The sequence below is a fragment of the Camelina sativa genome, chromosome 10, assembly GCF_000633955.1.
Source record: "Camelina sativa cultivar DH55 chromosome 10, Cs, whole genome shotgun sequence".
NCBI lineage: Eukaryota > Viridiplantae > Streptophyta > Magnoliopsida > Brassicales > Brassicaceae > Camelina > Camelina sativa.
In genome coordinates, this window is record NC_025694.1 from 12,930,652 (window position 1) to 12,951,058 (window position 20,407).

Here is a 20,407-nt window from a genome sequence, read left to right on the forward strand (position 1 = left end):
AAAAAAAAAAAAAAAAAAAAAAAAAAAAAAAAAAGCCGAGCCATGCCTCGTATAACCTCAGTTCGGAACTTCGAACTCATTAGTGCTAAAAGCCGGGCTCCACGCTTGCAAATCAAGAATGAACATCCTTTTAAACGAAAACTTTTCAGTTCATCCTTCGGACAACTTCTCAGTTCGTTCTTCGGACAACTTCTCAGTGCGTCCTTCGGACAGCTCCTTAGTTCGTCCTTCAGACAGCTCCTCAGTTCGTCCTTCAGAAAACTTTTCAGTTCATCCTTCGGACAACTTCTCAGTTCGTCCTTCGGACAACTTTTCAGGTCATCTTCTGACAACTTCAGTTTCAGTTCATCCTCAGACAACTTCAGATTCAGTTTGTGTTCAGATTCAGTTTGTGTTCAGACAGCTTCAGTTTCAGTTCATCCTCAGACAACCTCATAATCAGTTTGTGTTCAGACAGCTTCGACTTCAGTTCAACTTCAGATAGCTCTAGTTTTAGTTTTTCTTCGGACAGCTCCATTTTCAATCCATCTTTAGACAGTTTCAGTTTCAGTTTGTCTTCAGATAAGTTCAGTTTCAGCTCGTCTGCATACAACTTCGATTTCAGTTCATCATCAAATAGCTTCAGTTCTGTTTGAATCTTTGTGAGTCATACAGAATCTTTCGACATCCTGGCCAGATGCTCGACTCGCGTCAAACCGCAAAAGGGGAATAAGCCGAGCCCAGTATCTCGCTCCCCTCAAAATTTTAAAAGGGGAATAAGCCGAGCCCAGTATCTCGCTCCCCTCAAACTTTTAAAAGGGGAATAAGCCGAGCCCAGTATCTCGCTCCCTTCAAACTTTTAATCGAGGAATAAGCCGAACCCAGAGTTTTTATTTCGCACCTCAAACTCTCTGACGAGAGATAAGCCGAACCCAGAGAATTCTTTTTTGAATTGTTTCGCAAGTTCCGGTTTGGACGGATATGTAAGCCGAACCCAGAGTTTTAAATTCGCCGTCGACTTCCAAACTGGAACAAAGGAGGTAAGCCGAAGTCCCGTACTTCGCCCTCCGCCAAAGCGCATGTACGCTTGGGTTAAATTACCCAATAAGGATTACTCGATGTAAGCCGGGAGACGTCCCGCCTCGTGTAAAACTCCGAATAGAGTGAAAACTTTATTTCTTGCAAAAACAATTCTTCCAAGAAGACTGAGAGATCGACGCAGCCAAGGCAACCATCGGCGAGACCGTCTGTATGAGGGCGCTAAAGACGTTAGGATCATGACTCGTACTCTTTTTCCTTACTTCGGGTTTTCTCCCATGTGGTTTACCGGAGAAGGTTTTAACGAGGCGACGAGTCCTGACGCACAACATCAGTTCGCGTGCTCGGAATTCAGTTTTCCTAAAGTTTAGATCGAATATTTTTTCCTATAGTTCGGAAACTCGAATGGATAATCGAATCTACCGAACTGGGGGGGGACTAATTGTTGGTGCGGGATTTAGCACCCACGACATACCGATCTAAACCAAAGGTAAACCAAATAGACTTTGTACATTAACTAAACCGAGGGACCCCCTTTTTGGGCTAGCTAAACTGGCCCAAAAGCAGAAGCTCGGCGAAGTCACTTGACCGACCTCCGAGACCGCCCCCTAAGCCCGACTAGATCATCAGAAGAGGAAATTTACCATATTTGAAGATCAGAGATTTAAGGAAAATAGACTTATTTTATAATCAATGTATTCATATAAATAGGGAGATATCCTCTCATTGTAAAGTATCCAGCAATTAATACAAAAACCCTAGTTCTTCATTGTTTTTGGGCAAAACCCTAACTTCTTTCTCAAGAGATCAAAACCCCTCTTTATTTTCTAGTTTTAATCCATTGTTTTAGAGGGAGATCTTAAGTGAATTTGTCCCCCCACTCAAACTAATTCATTGTGTGAATTCTAGATTCAACACCAATCTTTTAAGTATGTAAGTGTTGGAGTTTTTAAATGGGTTTTCTATTAGGGAAAAATTAGAAATAAAGGATACAAAAGGTTTTTTTTAAATAAACTTTTTTATTAGAAATAAATGGGGGTTTTAATTGTCCTTTTTTATTAAGAGATAAAAAAATACAATTACGGTTTTCTCACATGTACTTGAGATATTAATTTACATAAGTATAAAATATTAGGGAAAAATTAGAAATAAAGGATACAAAAGGGTTTTTTAAATAAACGTTTTTATTAGAAATAAATGGGGTTTTTAATTGTCCTTTTTTATTAAGAGATAAAAAAAATTCAATTACAGTTTTCTCACATGTACTTGAGATGTTAATTTACATAAGTATAAATTTACATAATTTAATATCACACAAGTTAGAAAACACGCGCTTCTTTCTGCCATCAGCTGTCGTAAGAGAAGATAATCTTCTTACGGCAGAACTCAGCTACCTCCGGTTTCTTCAGTTTAGGTTTGGTCGCCACATCAAGGCTTCCTCCTCGAAGTTTGTATTCATACCTGGAATATATCAAAGACTCTTGTGATATCTCCATGTATATATATATACCAAAAAATTCACCCAATGTGCTGATAACAAAACTCAAAAATGAAAATGGTTAAATCCCTTACCAAAGCTTCTCTACAAGGTCGTACCTAATTAACAAAGATAAATAGCTTTAATCTTCTGTAATGAAATCAAAACTATATATAGCAATAACTTAAGACAAACAAATCTCCTAATGGAAAAATCAATTTACTTGGGTAGGAGAGGGTATGGAGCTGCTATCTCTGCCAATTGAAGATAAATCTTATGGTAGCCCAAAGGTACACCATTCTTCTTTTCAACAGCCTGCAGTAATAAAAGGTTAAATCAGAAATCGTACTTTCAAATAACTACTTGTATAATTTTCATCATAGGTAGGTATACACTACTTTTTAAATGACTATTTTTCATCTATTTTCATCATTATATTAAACTACTCTCACCTCCTCTGCTTCCTCAGCAGAAGCAAACTCAATAAACCCATAGCCCACATGATTACCCATGTGGTCTCCAATAAGTCGAACTCGAACAACTTGTCAACTTCTCCAACATCTTCGAAGAAAGTGACACTGTAAAAATAGAAAGATAATATTTTATCTGTCACGAAAAAATATGCTCCGCAAACAAAAGTGGAAATTTAAGGTGTTACTTACATATCTGATAACTGAGTATTGCAAGCGAGACCGGAAACAAAGAGCGTCTTCTTTGTGACAACAAATGGCTGAATAATTTAGCCGCCAAGTGTGTTAGCACGTACAACTCAAAGTAGAAAAGGACTTAAAGTGCATAACAACAAAAAGTAGACTCATGTGAAGATTCTGATTTATCCCCAGAATAAATCATCTTTCGACTTTATGGCAATAGTTCTGTAATTATATGACAGATAATAAAAGAACAATACCTCAACAAAATCGGGAGTTTCATCAAGTCCTTTCCCTGCCTCTTTTCTTCTTCCAACAGAAGGCTTTCTTGTGTAAGGTAGTCTTCGTACCTGGAACATCCAAAATTCTAGTGATCTCTCTATGTAGACCAAAAACCTCACCCAATATGCTCTTGGTGAAAAAAAAAAGGCAAATAGTTAAAAATAAACTTACCAAACATGGTAATCTATGCAATACTTATACCTAAGTAACAAAAAAATAGCGTTAGTCTTCTGTAATGGCATCAAAACTCTAGCAATAAGTTACAACCAGTACGGTTACATAAACAAATCTCCATAACATGGAAAATCAATTACTTGGGTGGATGGTTTGGAGCATGAAACATTTCAAGAAAAATCTTGCGATCATGCAAATATTCACCGTTCTTCTTTTCCAGCGCCTACAGAGTATTAAAAGATCTAATCAGCAATCCTACTTTCAACTTGTCTATATTTCATTATTACTATAAAACTACTCTCACCTTCTTTGCTTCTTTATCAGAAGAAAACTCAACAAAGCCATAACTCAGATGTCTGCCCTCGTTGTTTGAAATAAGTCGAACATGAACAACTTCTCCAACATATTTGAAGAAACTGATGCTGTAAAAATGGAGGATAAAATATTAGTCATGCATGAAAAAGTACTTGCTCCAAGAGCGAAAGAGGAAATTTAAAGGTGTTACTTACATATGTGATATTTGAGTTTGGGGAGAGATATGGGAGACAAAGATCGTCTTTTTCTGTACGGCAAGTGCCTGAATTTAACAGCCAAGTTAAATTAGCACGACTCCAAGGAGAAAGGGACTTGAATTGTATAGAAACAAAAAGTTGCCTCATCCCCGGAATAAGTCATATCTGTCGACTTTGTGACAACAGTTGGTTCTGTTAGTAAGTAAACACTACGCTTCTTCTGATCCTGACATGTTTTAAAGATAGTAAGAGCAGGTACCTCAACATAATCAGGACTTTCATCATGTTCTCTCATCAAAAAAATCATATGATCGTGCAAATATTTACCGTTCTTCTCTTTCAAAGCCTACAGTAAAAAAAGATTTAATCAGCTATAGTGCTCTCAAATAACCATTTGTCATAAGCGTACACTAATTGTCAAATGACTATTTATATACTTTTTCATCTAATGTTTTTTTTCATCATTACTACAAAACAGCTCTCACCTTCTTTGCAAGGTTAGCAGAAGCAAACTCAACAAAGGCATAGCCCAAATGCTTGCCCTGGTTGCTCACAATAAGTCGAACACTAACAACTCTCATATATTTGAATAAACGTTTGCTGCAAAAGTGGAGGATAAAATATGAGTCACGGAAAACTTGCTCCCAGAAGGAATTTTAAAGTGTTACTTACATATCTGATATTTTAGTGTAGGGAGAGAGATTGGCGACAGCAAGTACTTTCTGAAATTAAAAGGTCAAGTGTGTTAGCACGACCCTAAGGAGAAGAATTTTTAAATTACATACAGACAAAAATAACAGTAGCCTCATCTAAAAGAATAAATCATCTTTAGACTTTTGTGGGAAGAGTTGTGTTATTTTGAAGATAATAAGAACATGTACCTCATTGTAACCAAATCCTACGTCTTCTTCTGTCAGAAGGCTTTCTCCTCTAATGTAGTTTTCAAACCTGGAATATCAAAAACACTAGCTAGTGATCACTCCATGTATACCAACAAAATCCACCCAATGATAACAAACTCATCAAAAGGATTATAGTTTATATGAATTATAATCCTTTGGATCTTCGGATTATTTGAGAGCTTTGGGTTTACGAAACTATATTTAAATTATGTATAATTCATTGATTGATATAATATATAAGTTTATTTTATGCAAAAAACTTTTACAAAACCATAAAAAAATATACATAATATTCCGACAAAAAGAACATAAGAAATACCGAAACTGTATCATGCACACAAGTTAGAAAACACCAAAACGCTTCTACCATCGGTCGTCGCAAGAGAAGATATAGACATATAGTCTTACCCTTTTAACAAAATCACGTAAGGTTTTAATACTAGTGCAATTGTACAAATGCTCATACACTATGCATCAATAGTTTTGTTATCTAACGCAGATTCCTAAAAACTCTCCTATTCACCTCCGTCTCCAACCTTCTTCCTACATAAGCTGTGTAGTGAAGCCCATTTCATTAGCTACGCCCCATAGTCTCCCGCATCAAACCTAGCTGCAAGAATGCACTTCGCAGCTAAGGACCGGGAGATTCATTTGATGAGGTTTTTTTTGGATGAAGAAAAAAAAAACAGTTCCCTTAATTTTATCATCCCCAATATTTTAAATAAGGCTTAAGAGAAAGAATCCAGTTCATCAACGTGATTACAATACCTGTCTTGAAAGAGAAACTTCTGCTCGCCTAACCTAGTCAACAAAGCTCATATCCCTCACCTGCTCTTTTGTAATCTGTTCATACAAGACCATGAACTCTAGTAACTAGTTCGAATGTTCACAAATATAAACCACAGATTACTAGCAAATCGACAATGATCATGGTTAAGAGTCGTAAAAACACTAGATTTAAAAATGTGAGCCAAATGAAATTAAAAAAAAAGGTGAGATTAGACTAACTAACCACCCATCCTGAGCCTTGCACAGCAGTAACTTCAGCACTCATCTTTCACCAAACCTTCTAGGGAGCCAAAGTGAGTGTCAATATCGCTGCCAAGAGATCTCTTCATCCTCTCTAGCACAGAACAGAATCAAAAACTTATTTCCCCATAGCTTATCAAACCAATCCAACTGGTTCTGAGCTCAAGACCCAGGAAACCCCAAAGTACTTCTAAGCCAGCGAGTGTTTGATTGACTCTGATACAAACCTTCATCCCAATTTCAGACTCTATTCATCAAAACTAATCATCAGCTTCATAACTCAAAACCAAATTTTCTCCACGAAATCAACTGATTAAATTCCTAATTCCTTACGCTCAATTCAATGGATCACGAGGCCGTAACATGCAACTTATTCTAAATTTCAACAAACAATAACCCCATCCAAACACGATCAAATCATTCAAAATCGAGATCGGAACAAAAAACGTCAAACACACACACCTCCGCCGTTGAATTTGATAGGGCTCTGCAACTTAACAACAGCAGAAGCATCATCACCCTTGTTCACAATCACAGCCTTCGCCGTCGAACCAATCGCCAAATACAGAAAGAGAGAGAGAGAGAGAGAGACGCGACAAGGCAACGAAGAGTAACAAAAAAAAAAAAACTCAGCCAATCATCTGTTGACACGCATGTGGTGCACCACCATTTCCATTGGAGCTGCTCTAAAAGTTCAATAAAATCAAACCGGTCCAAATTTGAACCTCACCACCGGTCCAAGTAACTACTAGACCGCTTTTATTTATTTTTTAGACCCGGTCAGAGTACGTTTGTTTAATTTCTTCACACTTGGACCAAAAAAATCAAAAATTTGATATAGGAAATTGGAATTCTCAGCTTCGATATTCTTTCTTTTTGTTTCATTCAGATCCCAAATTCTAGGGCTCCAAAGTCCTTTGATTGATTCGCCTGGAATTGCCATTTTTTCTGAATTCCCCTAAATTTCTTCAAGCTGGATAGGCACCGAAGGGATCGCCACGAGAGTGGCGGCTACGATGATTCCTACCATAACCACCGATCTCATCCTAGAGGTCCGCCTCGTCCACCAGATTCACGCTTCGAAGAGGATGATGATGACTTTAGCCGCCGTCGTCGTCGTCGTGGAAGCAGCCCTAGCAATTATCGAATTGGAAATGGGGGTAGAGGTGGAGGTCGACGCTGGGAAGGTGACAGCCCTACGGATTTTGATGGTCCCGGAGATGGAGGTGTCCGTCAGATGAATGGTCCTTCTGATAGAGTAGATTTTAAGCAGCCCATGGGTCCTCCTCGCCATGGTGGTGGTAGTTTCCGTCCTATGGGTTTTGGTGGTTTTCGTCCCATGGGTCCTAACGGTCGCGTAGGAGGAGAAGGGAAGCGGTCAATTGCTGGAGCTGGCGTTGGCAGAGGTGGATTTCGGTCTAGCGGGCATGTGAAGTTCCCGCCTTCAGAGAGTCCTGATGGAAGGAGATTTATAGGTAAAGCAAAGGATTCTGATTATTCTGTTAGACCGACTACACCGCCGGTTCAACAATCCCTTTCGGGTCGTAAAAGAGGGTATCCTATCTCAGAGCATGATAGCTTTACTGGAACTGGTAATCATGAGTTCACTCTTCTTTCTTCTATATGTCTTTATTCTTGTAGTCTTTTAAGGTTCCCGAGGTTCTCTTGATTTTGTGGAAATCAACTATTTCCCATGTATGTATCCTTAGCTCGGTAATTTTGATTTGCAGATGTTTCTGATCGTAGCAGTGTTGTCAAGCTTTTTGTTGGCTCCGTACCAAGGACAGCTATAGAAGAAGAAGTGAGTCACTCTGGGATATATTTATTTAATTTGCTATCTATATATGCACATTGCTGATGTATTTTATACCTGACTCTTTTCGTACCTAGATAGTTCTTAGGTGTGATTTTACCTTTTCTAATATCTGTCTGTTGGATTTTTGACATTCCAGGTCCGTCCCTATTTCGAACAACATGGAGATGTTCTGGAGGTTGCTCTGATCAAGGACAAGAAAACAGGACAGCAGCAAGGTATGTTACTCTCAATTTCACTAGGATATAGTCGTGATTTATACTTTTTAAAAATTTCAGGTCTCCCTGAAAAGACTGATGGGAAGCAACCCCAGTCTCGTCAATGGCCTCCATTTGTTTGCAACCATTTTCGGGCTTATTGCTTATGCTTACGAGCGTCTTATCTGTGTTCGATTCTGTCACAGAAGAAGGCTACCTCTGTAGTTTGTTACGAAAGGGTTTATGTACTGACCTTGGGCAAATAGTTTGTGCTCCTTGTGTCTATTCTAGAACTTTAGATGTGTTTGAAAAGTGTAGCAGACTTTATTGAGGGTGTTTTAGAGTTGGAATTAATGTACAGAAAACTGAAAAGATGGTTTGCTGTTGCCTTTATAGTGGGTGTTGGTTCAAAGAACATCGCTATTTTCTTCTCCTATTGAATGCATATATCTTTACTCTTCCCTTACATTATTTGAAATGTCGTGTATGGTCTTGACAGAATGAATGTATTCTTAGGCTGGTAGTTCAAAAGATGGTTTACCTTATTTGCTACCCATACGGGTCAAGATTTGGCCGATTCTTATTAATTATATAATGTTGGATGTTTGGCGTCTTCATTTCTTTTTATCCATTTTTGGATGTTCTGTCTATTGGTTGATGATGGAGTTCCCCTTTTACCTTTTTGGATGCTTGATGCCGGAATGAATGTTTTCCTTTTCCTGTGTTAATGACCTGAGGAACTAGAATGACTGTTTTTCTTTCCCCTCTCTCTGAATGGTCTGAGATATCATTTTTATGTATGGTCTTCCCTCTCTCTATTTTTTGGATGGTTGTGATATGATATACCACATTCCGTCATAGATGAATGAATGTTTTGTTGGGTAGCTCTTATTTTTCTGTATGTTCCTTGAACTATTGATCTTTATTTATGTGGAAGAGATGTTTGATGGTAGATTTTTTTGTATGCTCCCTTTCGGCCAACCAAGCCTCTCTGCTTGCTGCAACTATTCTTTTTATATTGAATTTCCTCTTGTACAATTACATTTAGTTCTGTCTTCATTTTATCAGAGTGAAGAATTACTAGATGATGATTGGGCCAAATGGCGTGATTGTATGTGTTGCATAGTTATTAATTAATTCTTGACTTTCCAAGAATTTTTGTATCTCTAACTGCTACACCTTTGTGGATGGCATAACAAGTGCATCTGATTGTGGTTGACATAAAAATTTTGATCTCAGTTTGAATGTAGTAGATTCCATACAACTCTTTCTTCAGTCATGTGAAATGTTAGGTGGTGCGAACACATGGAAGGAAATTGATTGTTTTAGTTTCTTAGAATAGTTTTTAGAATTAGAGTAGTTTTTAGAATGATATCTTGATTCACTTGCTCTCCCTGGATCGAGCATCAGACAGAAGTCTAATTATGTACCACATGAAGAATGCATATTCTTTCTGAATTGCAATTATTTTCAGTGAATACTGATAAATTGGGGTTATTTTGCTCATAACTGTAGTTTATTTTTTGAAGTTTCGAACGCTTGATGTATGGTGACGAAAATGTGATATATGTTCTTGTTTTAATTATCTGTTACTTATCAGTGGTTGTGATTCTACATGGTGAATCACCTTGGGCATGTAGTCAAATTATATGTTGGTATTAACTTGTACAGCTCTCTAGATTTTTTTCCCAATGTATGGATCTTGTTTGCACAAAATCAGCCACCCTTTGTCTGAAAGTCCCTCTTGTAGATACGTTATTTGCAGATACCGATTATGCTATTTACAAAATATTTTATTGCCATACGCACCATTAAAAGACATTAATTGATTCTCTCCAACAACCTTACCAATGATCTAAGTGGAGGCCGTCAGGGCATCTCTTATGACTTTGAACAGTGCCAGTTATTTCTTCAAGATTGTGGTTGTGTGGCTTGTACATTTATAATGCAGTTTTTATTAGTACCACTTGATGTTGATAGGGGGGAAAGTTGAACTTTAAAACAGACAGCTTAAGTATCATATTTAATGCAGGCTGTTGTTTTGTAAAATATGCAACGTCTAAAGATGCGGATAGAGCCATTAGAGCACTGCACAATCAGATCACTCTTCCAGGGGTAATTACAAATGAGGCTTTCTCTTATCAAGAACAGGAAAATATAGGTCGTTTCACCTTTCATATTTTGTTAATTTTCAGGGAACTGGTCCTGTTCAAGTTCGATATGCTGATGGGGAGAAAGAACGCGTTGGTAACTAACTTCCGCACATATTATATCTATGTGGCTGTCATTTTCTGGTGTTCATAGTGATGACCAGACGCTGTATAATTTCAGCTTACAAAATTGAGATTATGTGGAAAAATGCTATGATTTTTAAGGATGTGGATCTTTGTTTTTTTTTGTTGTCTTTGCCTCATACTCAAGTCTCAACTGATTTAGTTATCTTCTTCTGAAGGGGCGCTAGAGTTTAAGCTTTTCGTTGGTTCACTAAACAAGCAAGCCACTGAAAAAGAAGTTGAGGAGGTATGTCTCATATTCCTACCTTTTGAAGTTGTTACTTACTTATGGCAGATTAACAGAACATGGAAGAGTTTTAAATTTCGATATTATAATGTCCCTTGTTGCAATGCTGATAATTCTAAATGATTTGATGATGCTTTAATTCTTAATGATTTTATGATAATTCTAAAGGGTAAGTGGCTGGAAAAATGATGTCAATAATGCAAGCGCTTACCCATTTTACTAACTGATTAATCTCTTCCTTCAGTTGGATCCAACTGTTTGAATGTCAGGATTCTTTTCTTACTAAATAAAATTAATAAAGATGTGAAACGGCTACTCAATTCAACTCATTCGTTTTCAGTTCTTCCTATATTTTTTTGACAAACCATTGAATTGATTTTTCGTTAACAGATCTTCTTACAATTTGGCCGCGTTGAAGATGTTTATCTCATGCGTGATGAATATAGACAGAGTCGTGGTATGTCTTGTCACTNATTAGTACCACTTGATGTTGATAGGGGGGAAAGTTGAACTTTAAAACAGACAGCTTAAGTATCATATTTAATGCAGGCTGTTGTTTTGTAAAATATGCAACGTCTAAAGATGCGGATAGAGCCATTAGAGCACTGCACAATCAGATCACTCTTCCGGGGGTAATTACAAATGAGGCTTTCTCTTATCAAGAACAGGAAAATATAGGTTGTTTCACCTTTTATAATTTGTTGATTTTCAGGGAACTGGTCCTGTTCAAGTTCGATATGCTGATGGGGAGAAAGAACGCGTTGGTAATCAACTTCCGCACATATTATATCTATGTGGCTGTCATTTTCTGGTGTTTATAGTGATGACCATACGCTGTTTAATTTCAGCTTACAAGAATTGAGATTATGTGGAAATGCTATGATTTTTAAGGAAGCGGATCTTTGTTTTTTTTTTGTTGTCTTTGCCTCATACTCAAGTCTCAACTGATTTAGTTATCTTCTTCTGAAGGTGCGCTAGAGTTTAAGCTTTTCGTTGGTTCACTAAACAAGCAAGCCACTGAAAAAGAAGTTGAGGAGGTATGTCTCATATTCCTACCTTTTGAAGTTGTTACTTACTTATGGCAGATTAACAGAACATGGAAGAGTTTTAAATTTCGATATTATAATGTCCCTTGTTGCAATGCTGATAATTCTAAATGATTTGATGATGCTTTAATTCTTAATGATTTTATGATAATTCTTAATGGTAAGTGGCTGGAAAAATGATGTCAATAATGCAAGCGCTTACCCATTTTACTAACTGATTAATCTCTTCCTTCAGTTGGATCCAACTGTTTGAATGTCAGGATTCTTTTCTTACTAAATAAAATTAATAAAGATGTGAAACGGCTACTCAATTCAACTCATTCGTTTTCAGTTCTTCCTATATTTTTTTGACAAACCATTGAATTGATTTTTCGTTAACAGATCTTCTTACAATTTGGCCGCGTTGAAGATGTTTATCTCATGCGTGATGAATATAGACAGAGTCGTGGTATGTCTTGTCACTGCTACTAGATTCTATAACTTTTTTGATGCATGCTGGGTGCGAAGATGGTCATACTGTTTTTCACTCATGTAGGATGTGGGTTTGTTAAATATTTAAGCAAAGAGATGGCGATGGCAGCTATTGATGGTCTCAATGGAATTTACACCATGAGAGTAAGCTGTGAAACACATAAGTATTTAACTTTTTCACGTTATAACCCTTTGGACCTGTTTTGTTTACTGGCCTCTATCCCTTCCCCAGGGTTGCAATCAGCCACTAATTGTTCGGTTTGCTGATCCAAAGAGGCCTAAACCTGGCGAGTCAAGGTATTGCCTTGAAGACTATGTTTTGATTAATAATAATTCTCTTGTCAGGAAAATTGTAATATACCTTTATTCTTTGTTCTGTCTGAGTTACATTTCTATACGTATCGACAAGTAGTTTCTATTTCCAGGGACATGGCACCTCCTGTTGGACTTGGTTCAGGGCCTCGATTTCAAGCTTCAGGACCAAGGTAACTGTGAAAAGATCATAATTATGCTCATCAAGTAATTATATATTTTGACTAACTCTGGTCTCCTCATCTCTATTTGTTAGGCCTACCTCTAACCTTGGTGACCTTAGTGGAGACGTAAGCCACACAAATCCTTGGCATCCGCCGAATTCACCAAAGATAGTCCCTCGTAGTAACACTGGGATCCGTGGTATCGGAAATGACTTTTCCCCTAGACCATGTCAAGCATCGTTGCCTTCAAATCAGGTGAGAACAGCTTGATGATCATATATATCATCTTAAATCTACAGACTTATACAAGTAACCGCTTGCGTGTTTGTTCATATAATGCAACAACCATGATATGTGTTGCAGTCAAATGATATTGCCTTGGTTTGCAGTTTGACAGTTACTGAGGCAATTTTTTGTTTTCAATAACTTGACCTTCTGAGGATGTGATTTGTTATATGTGACATTTATAATGTTAGGGTGGTCCATTGGGTGGTTACGGTGTTCCTCCCCTTAATCCTCTTCCAGTCTCTGGAGTTTCATCTTCTGCCACATTGCAACAGGTAATTTAGCTAAATTTTTCCAATTACGCAAATCTGAACATGTTGTGATGATTAACTTGGAGTTCCAACTGTTTCTAGCAAAAACGGGCAGCTGGCCAGCAAATATCAACATTACAAAAACCTCTTCACGGTCCACAGGATCTCCCCCTCCGTCCACAGACTAATTTCCGTTGGGGCCAGGCACCCTTGCAGAATCCTTATGGTTTTAGCAACCAGTTGCCTACCTCTCAGCTGCCGCCACAGCAAAATGTCACTCTTGCAACTGGTCCTGAAACTCCATTGAACATTAATCTACGACCAACAGCTTTGTCCTCTGCAACTGCTCAATTTCCCCTTCGTTCCCAGCAGCAACCGCTACAAAAGATGCAAAATCCTCCTTCTGAGCTAGCTCAGCTCTTGTCACAGCAAACTCAGAGCCTACAAGCAACATTCCAATCATCTCAGCAAGCAATTTCTCAGCTGCAGCAGCAGGTGCAGTCCATGCAGCAACCAAACCAAAATTTACCACTCGGCCAAGCTGGTAAACAGGAGGTTCGTATATAATCTCTCAGTTTCGTCTGCCCTGCCGGGTTTTTCAGCTGCTGTAGTGTTGTTTTAACTATTATTTCCTGATAGACATCAGTTTTTTATCCTTCTTGTGTATAGTATTCTCTCCCGTTTGTAATATACCTCCGTACTACTTCTTTATCAGTGGGCTGGATCTGCAATTCCAACAGTTGTTAGTACCACTGCTTCGACACCAGTTAGCTATGTGCAAACAGCTGCACCTGCAGCAAGTCAGAGCGTGGTTTCTGTCAAATGTAACTGGACCGAGCATACCTCGCCTGATGGATTTAAATATTATTACAACGGTGTAACGGGTGAAAGCAAGGTGAGAACTGAGAAACGTTGTTCCTTTTTAAGTATATTTCCTTGTGTTTGTTGTGCTATTTATAATCCTTAAACAGGCAATACATGTATATATGAAGTTCGTCAATATGTGCCATAACATGTGTATAATTTGACTTTTTCAGTGGGAAAAACCTGAGGAAATGGTAGTGTTCGAACGAGAGCAACAAGAACAGCAACAGCATCAACCGAAGCCAACTATACAGCAGCCCCAGACCCAATTACAGCCGATGCAGCAACAACCACAACAAGTTCACCAACATTATCAGGGCCAGCAGCAAGAACAGCGACAGCATCAACAGAAGCCAACTATACAGCAGCCCCAGACACAATTACAGCCGATGCAGCAACAACCACAACAAGTTCACCAACAGTATGAGGGCCAGCAACAACAACAGCAACAGCATCAACAGAAGCCAACTATACAGCAGACCCAGACCCAATTACAGCCGATGCAGCAACAACCACAACAAGTTCACCAACAATATCAGGGCCAGCAATTACAGCAGCCGTTTTATTCTTCACTGGTTGGTTTCGTTTTTGTGCTGGTTACATTCATATAGTTGTCTCACATGGTCTCTAACATGCATATTTACTCTTTCCAATTGGAGTTGCAGTATCCAACTCCAGGGGCCAACCATACTGCTCAGGTGTCTATCTCTTAAATATGTTTGCTTATTTTCTATTTGGATGGCTAATCTTGTGGTAGGAGGAGATTGACCACCTTATTTAAAATGCGATAAGCCATAGTTTTACCAACTTGTTCAAATACAGATAACAATCTCTAACGTAAATGTCTGTTTTCCATTTCAAAATGCAGTATCCATCATTGCCACTTGGTCAAAATAGCCAGGTACATATCTGAACTGTGAACTTATTTTCACATTGAACTGATTGATGGAAAATCATTTTTTCTTTTCTGGGATGCAGTTTCCTATGTCAGCAATTGCTAAAAATACTCAGGTATATATCTTATTATGTATAGCAATCTCTCAGATCTTCTGATTACCTTTAAATTTAATCGAAGAACAAACATGAATTTAATAACATTTCGAAAAGAAACATAATTGATATGAGTTCCTTGGTTAGAAATGGTAAAAAGAAACATAATTGATATGAGTTCCTTGGTTAGAAATGGTAAGGGCAGAGATTATTTTCTAATCTGTTTGGATTGTCTAGGAATATGGTCGGACACATATACCCATGGGAGCTGCTTCAGTGAATGATCTGTCAAGAACCCAACAGGTGATTATAATTTTGTCTTCCTTTGGTATTCAGATGTTCTTTTTTGTTGAAACCTTTTTCTTATTCTCTTACAATCATATCTCTGTTTCCAGAACCGTCAATCTCCCCAAGAAATCATGTGGAAAAATAAAGCTTGAGGTTCCTATCTTCCGTTTCTCTCCTGTCTTGTATCATTTTTTGTACCGAAACACAATCCGCCGTTATGATGTTTTTCTAGTTTGAAGTTGCATCTATTTCTGTGTTGATCAATAGTTCAATACTGTCCAGGTACATGAAACGAGGAGCTAAAATATCTCAGTAACTAAATAGAAGAACTTCTGGAACTAATTAGTCAAGCAGAGGAAAAACAGCAATGGCAGTGGTCTTAGTATATGTATTTCTAAGTTAACCCCTTCAGGTATTATAGATAGGTGATTCGACGACCATCTACATTCTTTCTTTTCTCTAATCAGATATTTTCTTCTTTTTCGTTTCAAGAGTTGCCGAACAATGGCTGTTGTAACATAGCTATCGCAAGTCAAGTTTCATGTTTTGTTAGTATTAGTAACTTAGCTGGGAAAACCAAACTTTGATCCAGTTAGGAGTCATATAATTATACGTACATTCATTAATTGATAACAGCCCTGTTTTAGAGTTCGAACTTGATTGTTCATCCATGTGTTCGTTCCTTCCGTAAATTTTGTTAAACCACAGTCCTATGTAGTCTTCTTTAAATTTTTATATAAATATCAATAAGTCTGGACTTGGATATACATAGTTCAATCCATTTATTTTTAGTTAATAACTCTGCAATTCCTCCTAATCTCGCTATTAGCACCACCAGTTATCCCTCCCATTTTAACCATAGCATTCTTAAAATCCTCAAAGAAAACAGACTGATCCGCTGCGTAAGTTCCAACAATTGCCCTCGTTCCTGGGTCCTGAACCGCCAAAGCTTGGTCAGATGGAAGCAATCCCTCACCTGAGAGGAGGTTAACATAGTACTGGTTGTCAAATGTTGATGGCGTCACCAAGTCAAGCTGAGTGATAGCTACAGAGGGGTCAACGGTTGAGCACAGCTGCTGTAGTGACTCGAGGAAGTCAAGGTTATCTCCATGGTTAGCCGGTTCTCCAGTTTGTAGCGGCAGCAATCGAGCTGTAAACGAAGTGCAACGTGCCTTTCCCAATGTATGTCCACCTGGTTTACATTATGGTTAAGTTTCATTATCTTGGGTTTTCTTCCAAAACGGTTGGTCTAGGTAAAGAGAAAGAAGGGTACTGAAGAATGCATACCGGATAGAGCAACCATGTCGGTTTGTGAAAGGCCGAGCTTTTGGAAGATGGAGATGAGAGTTGGTACGGTTGAGTTTGGTGAGGGCAAGCCAGTTGTTGCTGCCTGTTTGCTCGCTGTTCTACTGTCTTTTCTGCCTACTTCCACCTCCCAGCTTGGTCCACCCGACTTCAAAAACCCAATTTCAAAGGTAATCAACCAAAACGTTAAAATGGAGTTCAAACGGTTTATAAGATTATATGACTAGTAAAGGCTGAAGATAGGTACCACAACGACTGAATCTCTAGCAGCCATAGCAAGAATATCTGCGCATGAGACGGTCTCTGGACATACAGATTCAAGATCAGACTTTATAGAATCGATAACTTCGAACCCTCGGAGAGAATTAAGATTAGGAGGCGCCGTCTTTTCACCGACCAGTCCTTCTGTGTCATCCAACAACACCGAAGCATCACATCCCTGTAATGCAAGGTAAGTCAAAAACACACATACCGGTTCGTACGTACTCTTGCTCTGCTTAACCGGCACCAATTAATTTGGATTTGTCACTTTTTGACCGGCATAATTAAATGGTATATAAAAAGACGGGGATTAGTTAGTTAACCAAAAACTACTAAAACAAAGAGATGAGACTTGCATTAACAAAACAGTCGTGAAAATGAAGACGGAGAAGAGAAGCTGCCATTCTTGGATCCTGTAACACCGCTGTTTGGACCCACGAGTAGACGATAGACTCTGCTTCAGGGCAGCTATTCCGGTACAGACCGAAATCAAGAACCAAACCAAACCCTATACCGAAGCTAGAACCGGTTTCTCCACTTCCGTCTTCGCAAGTCTCGCTGAAGTTGGTTGGATTAGACTCGGAGAGTGAGAGAATTGGCATTGCAGCGAAAAGCATAAGGAACAAGTTAAAGACCTTCTTCATTATTGCCGTTATAAGATATATGATCTCTCCACTTTCTTCTATGTTTTAATATTCAATGGAGTTGGTCCTATTTTTTAAAAGCTAGTGAATGTGTGTCCATATTTATAGAAACACATACATAACACGTACATATATTGTATATATGTTATATGTGTAACTGCATGACTGCATCTGCATGTGCACTTTCAACGAACGAATTACATATATATACTTTCCTCGTCAAATTTATTCATATATACGTCAATTAATAATGTATGTATATATAAAACAAATACAAACTGTGAGCGATGTGTTATAATATAGGATTACAGATTCGCATAATGCAATCTATGATCATCATATATGAAGACAATTAATGCATTACTTGATAAAAAGCCTTCAATTTTTTGTAGGTAGTATATAAAAAGTCGCAAGATAAAATTGAAACCAAATTTGCAAAAGGTAGGTCTCTTTTCTTCATTCTTTATTTGTCTTTTGTTTTGTAATTAGTTGTTAAAAATACAAATAAAAAATAAAGGAGGAACAAAAGAGTTGTAAACTGTAATGAATGAAGAGGAAAAAAACACAAATAAACCATGTTGCTGCTACTAGACAGAGAGAGAGAGATGTGTCGGTGAACACTGTAGAGTTAAAACTTGAAAATGAGAGACCAATTCAATAGTTGGAATCTGAATGAGGTAATAAATAAGCTACTTGTATGAACGAACCATTATGATTTTAACTTTAGAAAAGTAATTAAGTGGACGAAATAATTACAGAATGATGATATAACATAAGGTGCAAGCCTGCAAGGGGGGTATGCATGTGGTTGTTCATGTCAGTAAAGAAAGAAGATAAAAGTACATTACACATCAATGAAGAAAGGGTCAAAATTTATTTCGTCTTGTCCTCTCTTCGTATTTCTCTATTTATTTGTTTTACCGGTACAATTTATATGGGCCGTCGGCCCATTAGCTTTACGTAAATGCCCGAGAAAGTTTGTGAAATTACATACGATTGCCACTACACAGTCTTTTTACTGGAGCTTGACCTGTTTCTCTAATGTCCGAGTGAACGATTGATCCCGCCAAAGACACTTAGCTGAGGAGAGTGAGTAATCAAGAAGCATTCAAAAACTCCTTAGCTAAAGGAAAGATTCTGCGAAGATGAGTACTATGAAATTTTGTCGCGAATGGTACGAATCTGTTCCCTTTGTTTTTTGTTGTTGGTAAAAAACGAATCTGTTCGTCTTCTTCTTTTATACTAATCTCTTAGTTCATCTTGAATTCTGTATCGCACCCAGTTCGTATAAGTCCATAAATTTCTGAAATTTCATCGAAAGTTTTAGTTTTTTTTTTGTTTGGGGTTTTTGATTATGTTGTCAAATTCGATTAAAGTTCCATTTTTTTTTGTGCTCTACTTTGATATTTGTGTATTGGGAAATATTGCAGTAATAACATTCTCTATCCCAAGGAAGACAAGGAGCAGTCGATTCTACTCTACGCTTGCCGTAATTGTGATCACCAGGTAAGAAGTTTAATATGCTGCCTTTGATAAAATTAGGGTTCCATAGTGTTAGTAACATAATGTGGTGTTGAATCGTCTTGAAACTAGGCCATGGCTGAGAAACTAATAGACTTTGAAGTTGTTCACTGGTAGAGATTTCTGTAAAGAGTTCATTTTAGCTCTCTTATACAGTTAAGAGTCGAATGTAAAATTTATAATGAGTTTAGAACTTTGGATCCTCATTCCAGCTCATTGTCATTGTCTTTTAGATCATGATACTGATTGGTAAAGATAATGCCATTCAGTATAGAGTTCCTTGAGACCTTTTTGAACAAATGCAAACTCTAAAAGCGTTTAGACAACTAGTTATGCAACTTCTTACTGTTTCTAAAAGCGTTTTGAGTTTCAACAATAGCCATTGGGTGCACAAGCATTTCTTGTTATGGAACTTCTTACTATTTCTGAGTCTTTTGTGTTCTGTTTGTTAATCCGATCATTGAGCCTTTGTTAGCTTCTGAAACTTATGATATCCCATATGCCATCTTCTGAAACTGGACATGCTAACCGAGCTATCAAACTTATTGTTAGCTGGATGCCTGGATTTACTGTCCTGTTGCTATGAATGTACAAGATTTTGAAATTTGTATTCTTTTTGAGCATTTGGCTTTGCAGGAAGCAGCGGATAACAACTGTGTTTACAGAAACGAGGTTCATCACTCTGTAAGTGAACAAACTCAGATCCTATCCGACGTTGCTTCCGACCCTACTCTTCCACGTACCAAGGCAGTGCGTTGTGCCAAGTGTCAACACGGGGAAGCTGTCTTCTTCCAGGTGAATCATTAAACTTGAAAGCTTAATCGTTATTTCTTCATCATTCAGGACTTTTTCTGATCTAACTTCAAGATCAAAAGAGATCACTTTCTCTTGCTTATCCTATTTGGTTATGCTACTGCTACACTCAACATCTGGCCCATTCGGTTTATTAAATAGCTTGTGCGTATCATTGAATTTGCAGGCCACGGCTAGAGGCGAGGAAGGAATGACGCTGTTTTTCGTTTGCTGCAACCCGAACTGTAGTCACCGCTGGAGAGAATAGGAACTATAGAAACATTACATTTTTTCCTAATTTCATGTGTATCTGAGTTCCTCTTTATGAGTTTCGTGAAATCCAATTTGGAGTTTTATGTGTACTTACAAACATGAATATTGTTGAGGAATGTTCTCGGGTTCTTGAACTTTCAGGGTCTTTTGTGATCATTTCAGTTTTTAATTGGGTCTAATTATAAATCTATTGGTATCTTGGGGGTCTGATCCGAAAGTTCGTCGTTATCCATGGATACGTGGAAGCTTGAAATCGTCGGAGAGATTAGTAGTGACTTCTACTTCTAGTTAGTCTAAGCCGCCGGCTGCTCTAACTTTGCAATAACGTGTGATATTATTAATAGTAAGTTGATTAATTTAATCTTCT

At 37.9% G+C, this 20,407-nt stretch overlaps 4 protein-coding genes across 12 annotated transcripts; 2 read left to right on the top strand and 2 right to left on the bottom strand.

The window, feature by feature from the left end:
• Positions 2,216-6,705, bottom strand: LOC104718744 (polyadenylate-binding protein 4-like). Of its 4 annotated transcripts, none has more exons than XM_019231162.1 (18): positions 6,506-6,705; positions 6,027-6,137; positions 5,783-5,857; positions 5,538-5,620; positions 4,994-5,060; positions 4,785-4,834; positions 4,598-4,712; positions 4,372-4,458; positions 4,110-4,177; positions 3,905-4,022; positions 3,741-3,823; positions 3,598-3,627; positions 3,405-3,494; positions 3,157-3,224; positions 2,947-3,072; positions 2,718-2,809; positions 2,590-2,613; positions 2,216-2,478 (listed from the first exon to the last, which is right to left on the bottom strand). In XM_019231162.1, exons 7-15 carry the CDS (start codon positions 4,691-4,693, stop codon positions 2,999-3,001), a joined length of 714 nt encoding a protein of 237 aa, XP_019086707.1. In that variant the 5' UTR covers positions 4,694-4,712; positions 4,785-4,834; positions 4,994-5,060; positions 5,538-5,620; positions 5,783-5,857; positions 6,027-6,137; positions 6,506-6,705; the 3' UTR covers positions 2,216-2,478; positions 2,590-2,613; positions 2,718-2,809; positions 2,947-2,998. The 4 variants fall into 4 exon arrangements, with proteins under 4 accessions (XP_019086707.1, XP_019086705.1, XP_019086706.1 ...); XM_019231160.1 differs by having other exon boundaries at positions 5,538-5,624; XM_019231161.1 differs by having other exon boundaries at positions 5,538-5,645.
• LOC104718747 (flowering time control protein FCA-like) lies at positions 6,871-15,895 on the top strand. Of its 6 annotated transcripts, none has more exons than XM_010436552.2 (22): positions 6,872-7,635; positions 7,774-7,844; positions 7,996-8,074; positions 10,086-10,168; positions 10,249-10,300; positions 10,506-10,573; positions 10,964-11,030; positions 12,155-12,234; positions 12,323-12,387; positions 12,516-12,575; positions 12,659-12,821; positions 13,043-13,126; positions 13,205-13,657; positions 13,818-13,997; positions 14,140-14,275; positions 14,498-14,541; positions 14,626-14,664; positions 14,835-14,867; positions 14,945-14,977; positions 15,194-15,259; positions 15,352-15,397; positions 15,527-15,895. In XM_010436552.2, exons 1-21 carry the CDS (start codon positions 7,281-7,283, stop codon positions 15,394-15,396), a joined length of 2,256 nt encoding a protein of 751 aa, XP_010434854.1. In that variant the 5' UTR covers positions 6,872-7,280; the 3' UTR covers position 15,397; positions 15,527-15,895. The 6 variants fall into 6 exon arrangements, 5 of the variants coding, with proteins under 5 accessions (XP_010434854.1, XP_010434855.1, XP_010434852.1 ...); XM_010436553.2 differs by having other exon boundaries at positions 14,632-14,664; XM_010436550.2 differs by having other exon boundaries at positions 14,140-14,541.
• Positions 15,979-17,479, bottom strand: LOC104718746 (peroxidase 40-like). Its single transcript, XM_010436549.2, has 4 exons — positions 17,167-17,479; positions 16,797-16,988; positions 16,532-16,697; positions 15,979-16,436 (listed from the first exon to the last, which is right to left on the bottom strand). The coding sequence occupies exons 1-4, from the start codon at positions 17,452-17,454 to the stop codon at positions 16,033-16,035; spliced, it is 1,050 nt and encodes a 349-aa protein (XP_010434851.1). The 5' UTR covers positions 17,455-17,479; the 3' UTR covers positions 15,979-16,032.
• LOC104718748 (DNA-directed RNA polymerases II, IV and V subunit 9B) lies at positions 18,464-20,237 on the top strand. The gene is made up of 4 exons (XM_010436555.2): positions 18,464-18,628; positions 18,885-18,960; positions 19,612-19,770; positions 19,955-20,237. The coding sequence occupies exons 1-4, from the start codon at positions 18,600-18,602 to the stop codon at positions 20,033-20,035; spliced, it is 345 nt and encodes a 114-aa protein (XP_010434857.1). The 5' UTR covers positions 18,464-18,599; the 3' UTR covers positions 20,036-20,237.

Excerpts from the sequence above, each read along its gene's own strand:
- LOC104718744 (XM_019231158.1), bottom strand. The coding sequence starts at position 4,693 with ATGAGAGTTGTTAGTGTTCGACTTATTGTGAGCAACCAGGGCAAGCAT. Across the intron at positions 3,628-3,740 it reads GCTCCAAACCATCCACCCAA|GTATAAGTATTGCATAGATT; the intron begins GTAATTGATTTT and ends TTTGTTACTTAG. Across the intron at positions 3,495-3,597 it reads TGCATAGATTACCATGTTTG|GTACGAAGACTACCTTACAC; the intron begins GTAAGTTTATTT and ends TGGATGTTCCAG.
- LOC104718747 (XM_010436550.2), top strand. The coding sequence starts at position 7,281 with ATGAATGGTCCTTCTGATAGAGTAGATTTTAAGCAGCCCATGGGTCCT. Across the intron at positions 7,636-7,773 it reads TGATAGCTTTACTGGAACTG|ATGTTTCTGATCGTAGCAGT; the intron begins GTAATCATGAGT and ends TTTGATTTGCAG. Across the intron at positions 7,845-7,995 it reads GGACAGCTATAGAAGAAGAA|GTCCGTCCCTATTTCGAACA; the intron begins GTGAGTCACTCT and ends TTGACATTCCAG.
- LOC104718746 (XM_010436549.2), bottom strand. The coding sequence starts at position 17,454 with ATGAAGAAGGTCTTTAACTTGTTCCTTATGCTTTTCGCTGCAATGCCA. Across the intron at positions 16,989-17,166 it reads TTCACGACTGTTTTGTTAAT|GGATGTGATGCTTCGGTGTT; the intron begins GCAAGTCTCATC and ends CTTGCATTACAG. Across the intron at positions 16,437-16,531 it reads CGACATGGTTGCTCTATCCG|GTGGACATACATTGGGAAAG; the intron begins GTATGCATTCTT and ends AATGTAAACCAG.
- LOC104718748 (XM_010436555.2), top strand. The coding sequence starts at position 18,600 with ATGAGTACTATGAAATTTTGTCGCGAATG. Across the intron at positions 18,629-18,884 it reads ATGAAATTTTGTCGCGAATG|TAATAACATTCTCTATCCCA; the intron begins GTACGAATCTGT and ends GAAATATTGCAG. Across the intron at positions 18,961-19,611 it reads GCCGTAATTGTGATCACCAG|GAAGCAGCGGATAACAACTG; the intron begins GTAAGAAGTTTA and ends TTGGCTTTGCAG.